General features: G+C 42.8%; 1 protein-coding gene across 3 annotated transcripts in view; it reads left to right on the top strand.

Annotated features, from left to right (window-relative positions):
• The window catches only part of ARMC8 (armadillo repeat containing 8), a 62634-nt gene that overhangs the window by 40573 nt on the left and 8426 nt on the right, over positions 1-13635 (top strand). For all 3 annotated transcript variants that reach the window (XM_084212657.1, XM_084212656.1, XM_084212655.1), the window contains 8 exons: positions 2603-2663; positions 5413-5613; positions 8245-8340; positions 9705-9787; positions 10064-10145; positions 11240-11326; positions 12305-12397; positions 12881-13030. In XM_084212657.1, the coding sequence (XP_084068783.1) occupies positions 2603-2663; positions 5413-5613; positions 8245-8340; positions 9705-9787; positions 10064-10145; positions 11240-11326; positions 12305-12397; positions 12881-13030 (853 nt within the window). The remainder of the gene's footprint in view (positions 1-2602; positions 2664-5412; positions 5614-8244; positions 8341-9704; positions 9788-10063; positions 10146-11239; positions 11327-12304; positions 12398-12880; positions 13031-13635) is intronic.

The raw sequence follows: 13635 nt of genomic DNA, 5'->3' as shown, positions 1-13635 counted from the left end.
TCTGCTCATGCTGCAAGGTTGTGATGCCCTAAGTTATTCATGAAAGCAGTTTCAGTGATGTGCATGTCTCTGAGGGGGGGTTTTGGGTAATCCCACTCCATGTAGGTGTTATGTCTTGGGACCTCCCAGCCTCAATTCCAACCACAACTGGCCCAAGCAGTCTGGTTTTACTGGTTTTGTTGAGCAATTCTTAGTGAAGAAGGCAAGTTAAATTAATTGCACTGTAGCAGTCTCAGTTCTGATTGATTTGTGTGTTTCTTTGAGAAGTCAGAAAATACATAGAGAATGACATACTTAAAAGTAATTTTTTTACTAATCTCAAGATGTAAAGCCGTTGACAAGTCATAAAGACAGGCTGAAGTTAGAAGAATTGTTCTGAGATGGACATTCCCAGGTCTAGTGATGTTCTTTGCTGATTGAAGGAACTGGGTACCCATCTTCTGCTGTCGCTTTGCAGTACTTTGGCTCATCTGGACCTTTGAAGCATGAAAGAAAGTGATGTGCTGAAAAGCAGCAAAAGAAAATTGCAAGGAAATGGCAGACAAACCAGTCTCTTCAATTTCAGATTGGGTTCCTCCCAATTAGTCCACAGGCACTCATCCTTCTTAGGGCTCTCAGTTTTACAGCAGTATCTGCAGTTTGTCGGATTTGTCATTAGACTCTTTGGAATGCAGATCTAGAAGGGTGTTTTCCTTTTGAACGTTCTCTATAATTTCTATTGACTCTGGACTGGCATACAAGACTACTTTAAGAAGTTCCATTTCTTTTCCTTCAACAATTGAAGTAGACTTGGAAGACTCAAGGTAGTAACTCTTGATTCAAATGGAGCAAGGATTCTTCCCTTGAGCAGCAGTGTTGGGACAGAGGGAAGATCAGGATGCCCCTTGGGAGAGAGAGTGCTCTGCAGCTATAAGTGAAGCAGTAACCTTTCCTGCTAAAATCACCAGAATTGCTTCAAGCTAAGCTAAGCCTATGTTACCTGAAGTCAAAAATTACTTTCTTTCATTGCTGAAATAGAGCTACTTTGCCTAGCAAATAGGGTCTCACCAGACTGAATGGCAGCTGCAGGATGGGTGCTTTCCTCCTAGCTGCAGGTGTGAAAAAGAGTTTTCTGCTGTCAGCTGCAAGACTTGGGCAGTAAAAGTTTAGCAGATGATCTCTGTGCTAATACTCAAGTCTTATCTCTTACTTTTTGAGAAATAATATATTAAGAGAGTTCTGATTGTGGGATTTTTAGCTGTGGCTGTATTCAGAATGAGGATCAGTGTTGTTGCCTCTAAGAGGTGAAAGAACTCACTCTGGGTCCTTGGAAGGAGCTCAGGGATGTGGTGAAACACACCATGGTTATATGAGCAGATTGCTGTTCCTTAGCTCAGCAGTTCTGATTGACCCTTGTGTACAGCTTCAGCCTGCCCAGCTGAAGCCCAAACATGTTATTTTTAAGTTACCTTTACTGAAATACAGTTACATTTTTTAACCTCCACTGTGACATGATAAAACCCAGCTCCAATGGTTAGTTCAGAAGCTAAAAGAAGAGAAACTGGTGCACAGCAGTTCCCCTCCAGCTCCATTCCACTGCCTTGTAGCAGAGCAGGTAAAAACAAAACCACTTCAAAGTAAAACACTTTTTTTGATGGGTGAGCTATTTTGCATTTCTGGTGGTTTGGGGCACTTTTCAAGTACATTAACAAAGAACTTGGAATTTGTCTGATGCTGTGTGAGACCTTGTCATATCCACTGTGAGCTGTTGTCTAATAAGGGCCAAATGCTGGCTTGGTGCTGTGGCAGAGCCTTGGCTGGGTTCACTGTTGGTGAGGGTGTGCTGGTCCCTGCAGAGTGTAAAGCCCTGCCTGTGGGCAGGCAGCACAGCAATTCCACCTCTCCTGGGCTGGGGCAGGGCCTGGGTGTCTGTGCCTGAGCTGTCAGGCTGTATTCCTCTGTTCACGGCTGCACACCCAGGGGCAGGTACTTAGAGGAAGGTCTGGGTGTGTTGCACCTTTGCTTAGTGGAGGTTGTTCCTTTTGGGTGTGTGTAGGGGCATAGAATATAAGAAAATAAAGGTAGTGTAGAAAGTAATCTTACCCCTACAGAGTTGCAGCCGGGCCAATTATCAAATATTAGGAGCAGGCCTGACTTTACCAGGCCACACCTGTAATTAAGGAGAAGCAGAGTGCTATGAAAGAGTGGGCTGGCTGGTTGAGAAGGGAACTGGGGTCAGTTGGCTGCTTTGTGAAGAAGAAAGAGTCAGTGCTCTGAGGAGCTGCCCACGAGAAACACCAAGAAGGTATGAAACCTTTGTCATAAGGAGACAACAGTATGGAACCCCTGCAATAAGATGACCACAGGGTGGGGCTCAGGCAGGGTGTGGTGTGACCCTTTGTGGCCAGTGTGTGCTGTGTGCATTGATCAGTGCTCCAGCCAGGGGTCCTGCACTGCAAACCTGCCAGAAAGTGCACCTGGAGGAGTTTGTGTGCCCAGGCCTAGTAAGCTCTGATGTACTTAAATCAAACACAGGAGGATGTTTCATTAGGACAGATGTTCTGCAGCAGCTGAAGTGCACCAAAGCCATGGTGGGTGACTGTGTCTTGTTGTGTTCTTGCAGCCTTACTTCCATGTGCAGAGCCGGAGCAATACGGACGGACGATCCCTGCATCGTTCTGAAGGTGAGCTCTGTCCTGCTTCAACCACCTTGTAAATGTAGAATAATTCTGTTTGTGCTGGCCATGACAGATCCTTAAATAGCTCTCTGTTCAAAAGGTCTTCTCATGTAGGTTTATCCTGTTTTATTTTCTCATATAAAAGGCACAAAATCTGTTACACCAGAGATTGCAAAGCACCTAGTTCTCCTGACTTTTTTTTTTAATTAAAAAAAAAATAGCTCCCTGATTTCCTTTTTTTCTCCAAGTAATGATAGATTAAAAATCTACATGTTGGCTGAGACAAAGGCCTGCCCCTCCTGTCTTTTTGTGCAAGAAAGTGCAATGTGCTGTTCATTCCAGTGTGCATATTAGCATCTGTTCTGCACTGGCACCTGGTACTGCACAGCTGAGGAAGCCAAGCTGCATCATTCTCCCTCATCCTCTTCTTTAGCCTTGTTCCAAATTGACACTCCAATTCTCTGCTCTCCTTTCTCCCTACAACCCCTGAAAACTGGGGGCAACAGTTCAATTCTCCCAAACCCTCTCTCCTGCAAACCTCTTTCTTCTTTGGAAGTGCCTTCCCTTCATGAATCCTCCATGCTGGGCTGTACCCTGGTCAGGATGTGTGTGTTCCAGAGCTGCTCTGCCTTGGGACAGGGAGCAGGGCCTGCTGGCAGGTCACTGTTGGGAGCTGGACCCTGCCCTGTGGAGCTGCGCATGCTGGGCCATGTGGGCCCTGTGGAAAACCACCATCCTTTCAAACCTTTGCACAGGGATGTGCTTGGGCCAGCTCACAGCAAAAGCAGCATTTTTTCCTTGTGGAAGCTGCTTCAGCACAAATCCATGTTTGAGGCTGTGGAATGAAATGTGTTGTAGTACTTGGGAGTAGACAAAAAAGTGAGGGGGGACGAAAGGCACAGAACCTTTGCCTTGTTCAAAGCACCCCAGTGATTCCTCCTCCAGGAGCTCATACTTGCAAGATAACACAGTGTCCCTGTGCTTAATCCAGCCCCAAATCCCTTAACCACTGCTGAACTGAAGTGATGGCCCCTTTAGCATTCAGGAATTATTGACCCTTTGCTATCAAACTTTCTGTATTTGGGGGCCTGTCAAGAATGTGTGTTTCCAATATAGCTTTAATTTGCTGTCATTGCTCAGTTTGAGTAGTGGATTGGCCTGCAACATGGGGGAAAAAATAAAATCCCTTGAGAAGGACAGGGAAGGCTGATAAATAATGGATTTAATAGGAAGGGAAATGATTTCTCTGGAATCCTAATAATGAAACTGTCCAGATAACCCAGATACATCCCAGCCATACCATGAAAATTAGATATTCCATCTTTACAGTCCATTTCCAGACTTTTATCTGCTGGCCAGGTGTGCATTGTGGCTTTCCATCTTACACCCCTATGTAGCCCCCTACTCCTCTGCATTAATTGCACTGTACTGACCTTTAGGTCCAATGGAACAGTTAAAATGTGTCTGTCAGAATTCTTGCTTCTGTTTTTAAGCAGATGGAATTGCTTAGTGTTGAAAAACATGAGATTTGTGTTTCTTGGGTGCAGCCAGTTACTTAACAATGCCCAGCCCCTGAGTTCCAAGAAATAGCTCATTTCATTTTAGGCCATTTGACCTTGGAAAGAATTAAGAAGTACATTGTCTTTGTGATGTAGACATGGACTTTCACTTTGTTCTTTCTCACTCCACATGAATGTAATTTTTTGAGAGCCCATGTGCAGTCTTCCCTGCTGCCTCAAGGCCAGGTATGCAGAAGGGAGTGAGCTTTGGCTCACTGGATTGGCTGCAAGATTCACCACCTCAGTGATAATGTTTGAGGTGGCATCTAGCTTTCTAAAATATGTAGGCAAGTCCTGCAATGGAGATCAGGTATTTATCTGTTTAATCATATGAACAGTCAATGGGTAGATGTTATTTCAGGTCCCCAAAACATAACTCTGAGCAACATTTACTGGAGTTATTCTGTTGAACTTGGTGGCATTGCACAAGCACAAACCTTGGTGTTATTCCTTGTCCATTTTCATATTTGGGAAGGCTTGAGGGAGCAGAGTCCCAGCTCTTGGAGAATTGGCCTGTCCAGAGTTATGTATTTTCCACTGGGCTTCTGGTAAAGAAAGACTTGATGGTTTTTCTGTTTCAGTAGAGAAGGTGGAACAAAACTGTTGTGTGGGTGTAACCAAGGTAGGGGGGATGTCAGTGAAGGCAGAATGGACCTGGATTCCAGGTTAGCTTCTTTTCTGATTGATCAAATATGCTGCTTGCTGAGGAGTATTCCTCCCTTGCGCTCTGCTCCAGGCAGCCAGTGTGTGGGAAAGGAACCCTGAGATTATTTCTAACTGCATTGTCCTTAGTTAATCCTGGATCGCAGGAGGGCAGGAGGGGTCAAGTACTTGAGGGCAGTTTGGGTACCTTTGGTTCTGGTTTGTAGTAAGAACAGGCCTGTGAAAATATCAACTTCTGAGGGGGTTTTAAAAATTTTTTACAAGGTTTTGTCAAACTTTGTCTATGTTTACTTCCAAACATTGCATCATTTTGGCTGTGTGAGAGGTTGTGTGAAAATAGCTGATGGTACACTCAGCAATGCCTGAACAATTCTTCCATGTGTGGAGTCTTTGAACCCACTGAAATGTGCGTGTGTGAAAGTTCTTCTCTAAAGAACAATGCAGAGCATTGCTGTATGACAGTTGTTTCATTTCTTTGGAGTTTCTTTGTCAATGTAGCTGCACTAGGAACTCCTTCTATTTAATCTCTGCAGACTCTGCCATGCTTGGTTCGAATGTGCAGCAAGGACAGACTGCTGGAGGAGCGGGTGGAGGGGGCAGAGACTCTGGCCTACCTGATAGAGACAGATGTGGAGCTGCAGAGGATGGCCAGCATCACCGACCACCTCATCGTCATGCTGGCAGACTACTTCAAGTACCCCAGCTCCGTCAGCGCCATCACCGACATCAAGAGGGTGCGTTCCCTGACCCGCCCTGGGCCTTGGAGGAATGGGCAAAACCAAAAAGAAACCAGCTCAGGATAAGGTTTTTTAATTCTGGTTAAACCTGGTGTGGTAACAGGCCCCCAGCCTGCTACCACATAGCATTGACTCTATGATCCAGAAGGCATGAAAGACACTTTAGTATTAGAAATCTGGAGTTCTTATGTCGCTGTTAGGCTGTACGTGACATACACACGTGATCAGGGTCCAAGAAGAAAAAAGCTTTTTATTCTGCATGTTCTCTAGTTTATATACTCCTAACAAAGTGTGATCTTAAGGTCATTAACTACATCACAATAGCTTATTATATTCATTGGTGCAAAGCAATTAATGTAAATATAGTTGGCAAAAGTTTGACAGAAATTCAATAAGGCACATATGCACCTCTACTTAGGCACGTAGTCTAGCTTACAAAAATTTTCATGTATCTTTTCTGATCTGTTTCCATGCTGACAGCCTTGTCTTCTTCCTTGCTATGGATGCACTCAAAAATCATCAATTGTTATTTCTTCTATTAACTCAACTTTGCTTGCAAGCCAGCTGTCAAGCCCCTCCATATTCTTATAGAAGCATTGGTGGACCTAAGAACTGATTGGTCTCAAAGTGAAAACTTCTCACGCACTATTGGTGGTTATCAATAACACACTCTAGAGAACCATCTCTAATGGTTACAGAAAGAGAGATAATAATTGTTTGAATTCTTTTCCTCTAAGTTTCCCACAGCTTCCCAAGATTTTTCTAAAAAAGTATGTGCCCACTCTCTGTGACCAGAGAGCTGCTGCCACAACCTGGTGCCTGAGGTTCTCAATTCAAAGGTAACCAGAGGTGCAGCAGCACTTGATTCTTGATGTTTGTATTCTCCAAGGCTCAGTCACTGCTCTTTGGAGACTTCATTAACAACACAAAAGTGTGCATATCTGGTCTTCCCATCCTCTAAATTTGAACATCTTGCCTTCAGGAACCAGTACTTTTTAGCTTCATTAAAGATAATAGTCTATGTGAAGAGAGATTTGGTTTCAATTCTTAGGTCAGGTTTGTGGAAAATCTGAGCTTCAGAGGTGGTTCTGTTGTGTTTAAGCACAAAAATATGTGGATGTTGTGCACTGTTTCATATTATGAGTTATCTGCACTTGCAAGACATTGGATAAACAGAGACCAGATGTACCTTGGAGCCTTACTGAGACTGATTATTAGAAAGAACCCCAAAAAATGCATTACAGAGCTTTGCTTTTTTCATGAAACTGGCCCAAGAGACAGGTTCATTTCCCTGACCCTTATAGAATGGGGTTAATTCTGCATCAAGAGCCTCTTGAATGCTCTGTAAAAATGCAAATGAACCATAAAAAAAAATTAGCTGCAGTATAAAAAACTGAGCAAAAAGAAGTTTAGCAGCTTATTGAGGAGTAATGGACGTTGGCTGTAGCATCAAAAATATGATCAGGTTCCAAAAGTGAGTGGGGCAATTCTAAATATTATGACATTTCTCTGAGTGTGCAGTAAGTCTGTAGAGGCAGCCAGCTGGGAATCCAGGGTACTGGCTTTGAACAGAGTGCTTGAAACTGCACTCTGTAAGGTAAAACTACGTGAGGAGTGAGCGAGGAATCTGCCAAACAGAGAACTTGTCTGCTTAAAATGTTTATAACATAATGTTAAAATATTTATAACGTAATGTTTTAATACTTCTGCTCCAATATAGCTGCACTGGAGAGAATTACTCATAGAACTTAATTTTTGACATTTCTTTTATTTCAGCACTTTGCTACCTTATACTGTCATTTTCCTGGCATTTTGTGTAGACTTTGAAGATTGCATTGTTTTGTAGAACACTTTGGGTACAGGGTTTTGAGGATAGTCAGAGTCACAGAATTATTCTCAGAAGAGAACATGAGGAGATCTGAGAGCCCAAATTTGCTGTTCCAAGCAGTGTCAGTCTCAAACACCACTATTTTATGATGCCTTTAGTGCTCCCATTAATTATCATAAAATCACAGAATGTCCTGAGCTGGAGGAGACCCCAAGGATCATCCAGTCCAGCTCCTGGCCATACCCCAACAATCCCACCCTGTGCATCCCTGAGAGTGTTGTCCAAAAGCTCCTGGAGCTGTGGCAGCCTTGGGGAGCCTGGGCAGCACCCAGCACCCTCTGGGGGAAAAACCTTTTCCTGATATCCAACCTCACCCTCCTTAACATGGCCTGAGATTTAGAGACCAACTTTGGCTCCTGGTTTTGCTTCAGTTCTCTTGATAAAATTTGTCTTGGTTCTCTCCCAGATTTTTCGCTCTTTCTGTAAGTCTCTCTTGGGAGATAAGAATACCATTTACCTAAATATGGTCTTGGTAGAGTCATAACTTTGTTTTGGCCTCAAATTGAAGACAAAGTTGTCTTCCCTGTAACTCAGCAGAGGAATGAACCGTATTCTTAACTCTGGTTATTGCATTTAGCTGGTAAATGTGGACATGAGCTCAGGGAGCAGCTCTTTGTGCTTCTGGCTGCCCCTGGATTGGCAGGTAAAGAGAGTGGGTAAGCACCAGTGTAGAACAAAGCAGAATATCACACTGCAGCTGCTTTGGTGGCTGAGCCTGGTGCCTGTGCTGTGTTTCCCAGCTGGACCATGACCTGAAGCACGCCCACGAGCTGCGCCAGGCCGCCTTCAAGCTCTACGCCTCGCTGGGGGCTAACGACGAGGACATCCGCAAAAAGGTGAGCCCGGGGAGCCTGCAGGGCCCTGCTCAGCCACAGGGACACTGGAAGGCAGCAATTCCCACCCTCCCAAGGCTTTCCCCATTGTGATGTCAATAGGTTGAAATGAGGCCTCTCTCCTCCATTAACAGGAATTTTCATATTGTGTGGAATTGGAGGAAAAATTAATGTCTTGCTATCAGAGTATAACAAAAGTAAAGTTTAGTTGGGTGAACATCTTCACAGTGATGAACTAGACTTGCACAAGGAGTTGTCTTTCAGCATTTTTGGTACTTGGCTACTCATAAGGAATATTGTTGTGGCATATGAGAAATTTCTGAAACCTGTGTTCTGAGAGTCATAATACACCTCTGTTCTCATTTATTCCATTATATGACAAATGTTAAAAAAAACCAACCCTGGAAAGTCTGCTCATAAACAAAGTCAGAATTTGTTTCATGGTTCTCAGGTGACCAAAGTGTTGTGATGTCATAACAAAGCAGTTGGTGGTTCAAACATTACAGCTAAGAGATTGGTTGCTTGGGCCACTCACATAGTTAAAAATTAATGTGTGGAAAGTGGAGGGAACTTAATAAATGAATAATTAGAAGGAGCATTTTTTTAAAATTAATCATGGATTTGTAGTGTCGTGTAGCAAGGGGAAAAGCAGAAGGAAGGGGGCAGGTAAACACAGGATGAAAAGATAACATCAGGAGGATTTATCAGTGGGAGACCACTTGGGATCTCCAGAATTCAACACCATAAACTCCTCTTTTGTTCCTTTAGTTAACAATGAAGATCCTCCTTTTACACAGCTTTTAATAAGCAGTGGGTGTGTACATGCCAAAGTTGATTTATTATGCAAAATCCATCATTCATCTGGGTATTAACTCCCTTTTGTACTGGGCTTAAGTGTTTGTCTAATTATGGCAGGTGAGCTACTGGATATTTTTTATCCACACAGCTCTACAACCTGTCTCTGATCTGTAGTTTGTATATGTTGTGTGCACTCATATGTGCTCACTTTTGTTTTAATATGACATTAAGGGTAATATATATATGTGTGTATATATTTTTTATATGTACGTATGTATATATATTTTTAATATGTATGTGTATATATAGATAGAGAGATGGATACTTATATATAAAAATCACCCTCTTGTTGCTTGATGATTAAAAGCCATAGTGGAACATAGAATATCGATTTTTTTATTTCCCAATTGTCTGTAGATACACAAAACTTTCCACTTAATCTGTCAAGAGAGTGTGGCATGCTGGTTGTAGCTGCAGTTTTTATATGTAACATTGAAGATGCTGCAGCCAAAACCCCAGCAAGCCATGAATGCTGTGAGCTGTGCACTGACCTGAGTTCTTTGGTGCAGATCATTGAGACTGAGAACATGATGGACCGTATTGTTAATGGCCTGTCCGAGTCCAGCATCAAGGTGCGCTTGGCTGCAGTCAGGTGAGCCTGTCCTCATCCCTGCAGAACCTCTGCTGCACCTGGGAGAACTCCTGTGACTGCCTGAGAGCTGCTCTGAACCCAGTTCTTCTCTTGAGGCCCCTCCTGGGGGAGAGGGGCAGTTATCCTGGGTTGGTGCAGGCTTATCTCTTGGGTGGTCCCAGGTTTCTCCTTGCCTGCCCCCCAGCTCAGTAATCCTTTTGGAGCAGCAGGGTGTGTGTACAGCAATGCCCATGGGGGTGTGCATGTCTCACAGGGAAGATTTCTCTTCCATTCCAGATGTTTGCACAGTTTGTCCCGTTCTGTCCAGCAGCTCAGGACAAGTTTTCAGGATCATGCTGTATGGAAGCCTTTAATGAAGGTAAGTGAGGAGCAGTCAGGTCTCAGCGCCTGGAGTGTTCTGGTCCATTCAAGAGTGACTGTTCAGTTGGCATGCCTTGCTGTAGAATCATGACACAAATTAGAAATCAAAATCCTGTGACCTTCTCCTTAGAGAGTCATAAGTCGACAAAAGGCAACAGCAGCAAGCGTGCTTGGTTTTTGTTGGCTTTTTGTTTCCTCTTTTTCATTATTGTTTTTGGGGTTTTTTTTGTCATCAGTGAGTGAAGCTAAATTATTCTCAATGCTCACACAGGACCCTACAAGAACTACATGTCCTTTAATGTCAGATTCAGGCTAGATGGCACAGTTTAAACTGGGTCTGTGAGGCCTGCAAGAGAATTTAGATCTGTTTTTTCTCCTGTCATTCTCTACGTCTTACATCTCATTGCAGATTTTATAGATGAAACCAAAGAGCTCAGAAAGACCTTTAGAAAGGCACATTGTCATATAGAGCAATTTTCCACAAGACTAAGTGAGATTCAAGTGTGTAAGATATATCATCTCTCATCCTGTAATGTCACTATCATAAACACAGATAATAAACCAGTTTCTCAGTTTTAACATCTTTGAGACCTTGAAAATGCTGAACAGAAGATCATTGAGATTGAAGGTGGTGTTGGCAGTAAGGGAGGAACATGTTTGGTTCAGGAATTGGTGTATTGGTGCTGCTGGAGATCCAGGCAGAGATAAGGGATTATAACTTGTTTCAGGCTGTGCTCCTCTGAGAGGATGCTCCTTAGGGAATTTGCTGTGTTGTGCTTTGCACGAGGTACAGAGGAGTAGGAGAGACTCCTCCTGGAGCTTTCTCTGCATATGTGTCCTTTGCAGAGCAGGGCTTGTCCCCAGTGATTTCTACTAAATTGAACTGAGAGCTCTCAAATCTGACTTCTGTGAAATAATGCATTGCTCCAGCTTGTCCTGTGATGTGTATCAGTCTGGGTCTGCACTGCTGTCATGGAAGCACCTCTGGAAGTCTGGAATATCCAGCTACAGCATAATTCCAGGTATTCCATTTTAGTGATCTCTTCATTATCCTGCTATAATAATTCCTCTCTCTCCCCTCTGTGCCTGCAGGTTTTACAGAATGCTCCAAATGAAATTCTTGTAGTAGCATCTTCCACGCTATGCAATCTTCTTCTGGAATTCTCTCCAAGCAAGGAGGTGAGTACTTAGCCAGCAGCAGGGAGGGGATGGACTGAAGTGAGATTACACAATGGTTCAGTTAGCATAAAGGCATGTTAATTGGCAGCCATTGCTTATGACATGTTATAGAGCTGTGATGTTACAGAGCTGTGTCACTGATGGCTTGGGAACAAAAAAAATCATCTGCTTACAGTGCTGTGACAGTTAATTTGGTCTCTAAAGAAAAGAAGCAGACATGAAGTTTTGTCATTTCTTTTTTACTTGTAAAACACTGTTATCTAAAAAGATCATAAACAAGAAGAAACCACACTGTTAATTTGCAATGTGATCCATTGTCTTAGAGAATTACTGCTACTGTAATGCTGAAAATGCTGGCTTAGCTGAGTCTTGTGTTTTTATTGTTCTCTGATGAGCAGTACAGGATATCTGGTTCTGCAGAGTCTGTATTTCATACAGATCATAGACACAAATCAACACTCCACAGCAGTGCAACAATTCCCCAAGTCTAAAATACTTCTTAATTACAGAAAATATTTGCAAGATTGTGCTGTATGTGGGATCCTGCAGGGCTCTATGGATTACCAAATTATCAGTTGGTCCTGGTGGTTTCAATCATATCTGTGAGACAGCAAATTAACTGAAATAATGCCAAGCACAGTTCACTGGCCATGAGGCCAGCCATGGGGCTTTTTTTAGCAGACTGCAGGTCAAGTGTTCATGGGGTGTGAGCAGCAGTGTGAGGTGATGCATATACACATAAGTGTGTTTGCATCCATGTCTCCACATGGAGAAATCAGCTGCCTTGACCTGACTTTTTTCATAAAACCTACTGTTAAATGGTCATGGATATGGGGTGTGGCATGGCCAGTTCATGTGAGTGCACTGGACATGTTGTAAGCTCAAGAATAAGATAAAAGGAGTATATTTTTAGTATTTTCATGCATGCAGTTAGTCTAAGTAGTGTTGTAAAGATCTGGTTTTCCCTCCTTCTTTCAGCCTATTTTAGAATCAGGAGCCATAGAACTTCTATGTAGTTTAACCCAGAGTGAAAATCTTGCCTTGCGAGTGAACGGCATTTGGGCTTTAATGGTGAGTAGGACACCCAATGAAATACCACTTGTGACTGTGTGCCTTAAAAAGTTTGGGAACATACCTTGTAGAACTTGTCAGTTGTTATTAACAATGAAATAATTGAAATCTGGCTTGTTGTTCCACCAAACTGCAGAAGAAAAACAGCATCAGCCTGCTGGTAGGAGCACTTCGCCCATTAATCCATAAAGTAAAATAAATTCTTCAGTTCTGGTACTAATTTTGTTGCCAAAATCATTCAGGGGAGCAGTTAAATAGTGTCAGTAGCATGCCAGGGGGAAAATAAAAGCAGGTAATAACCAGGTCAGGTGTAAGACAATATGAAGATTGAATTCACTGTGTAGCAGTTGCTCATAAATTACAGCCTTTTTGCAAGATTAATTTAGGGAGGATATATTCTTGTAGGGTATAGTCTGCTAAAAGAGTGAAAGCCCAGGTTTTCAGGTAAAAAAAAAAATCCATTAAAAGGTGTGTCTGTTTCAGAACATGGCATTTCAAGCGGAACAGAAGATCAAGTCAGACATCCTGCGGGGTCTGAGCACAGAGCAGTTGTTTCAGTTGCTTTCTGATTCCGATGTAAATGTTCTGATGAAAACCTTGGGGCTGCTCAGGAATCTTCTCTCCACTCGCCCAGTAAGTAACGCTGCAAACAGACCTTCTGAAATGATCAAACAAGCAGCCAATCCAGTGCTTCTGTGCAGGACATTTCCCTGTTTTAACACCACTTGGATTTATTTGAATACCTGTAAGCAAATGTGCAAATCAGTGTGAGAAAGTATTTGAAGGAATCCTCTGCATCCATGGAAACACTGTAATTACTATCAGAGTTAGACATTTTCATTTAATGTTCAATTCCATTTCATTTAGCTCTTAGCAACATTATTTTCATAGCATTTTCTCTGCGAAACTTGTCTGGAATAACACTGAGAGTTGCACCATTGAGGCAGTGTATGGGAAGGTCCAGATCCTAAAGATACCTGTCTTTCTTCTTCCTTGGCACTTGAAATGCATCTGTTCTTACCCATTTACTTAGGTAGTACTGGTTTTGTGAATTTGGTGTGGGACTGTGCGCTCACAAAATGCAGACATTAATTTTACACCCTGAAATAAAATTATTGGAAAATCTAAATCCAGGAGTTGTTTTTGACAGGGAGAAAGAGATATTCATGGAGGAAAAGAAAGGGGTAATGCCCTGTGAAGAACAGAGGGAAAACATGCAGCAAGAATTTGGCAAGCCA

This window comes from Fringilla coelebs, assembly GCF_963513975.1.
Source record: "Fringilla coelebs genome assembly, chromosome: 10".
NCBI lineage: Eukaryota > Metazoa > Chordata > Aves > Passeriformes > Fringillidae > Fringilla > Fringilla coelebs.
Note: the sequence above shows the minus strand (reverse complement) of the source record. Positions and strands in the feature narration are given on the sequence as shown.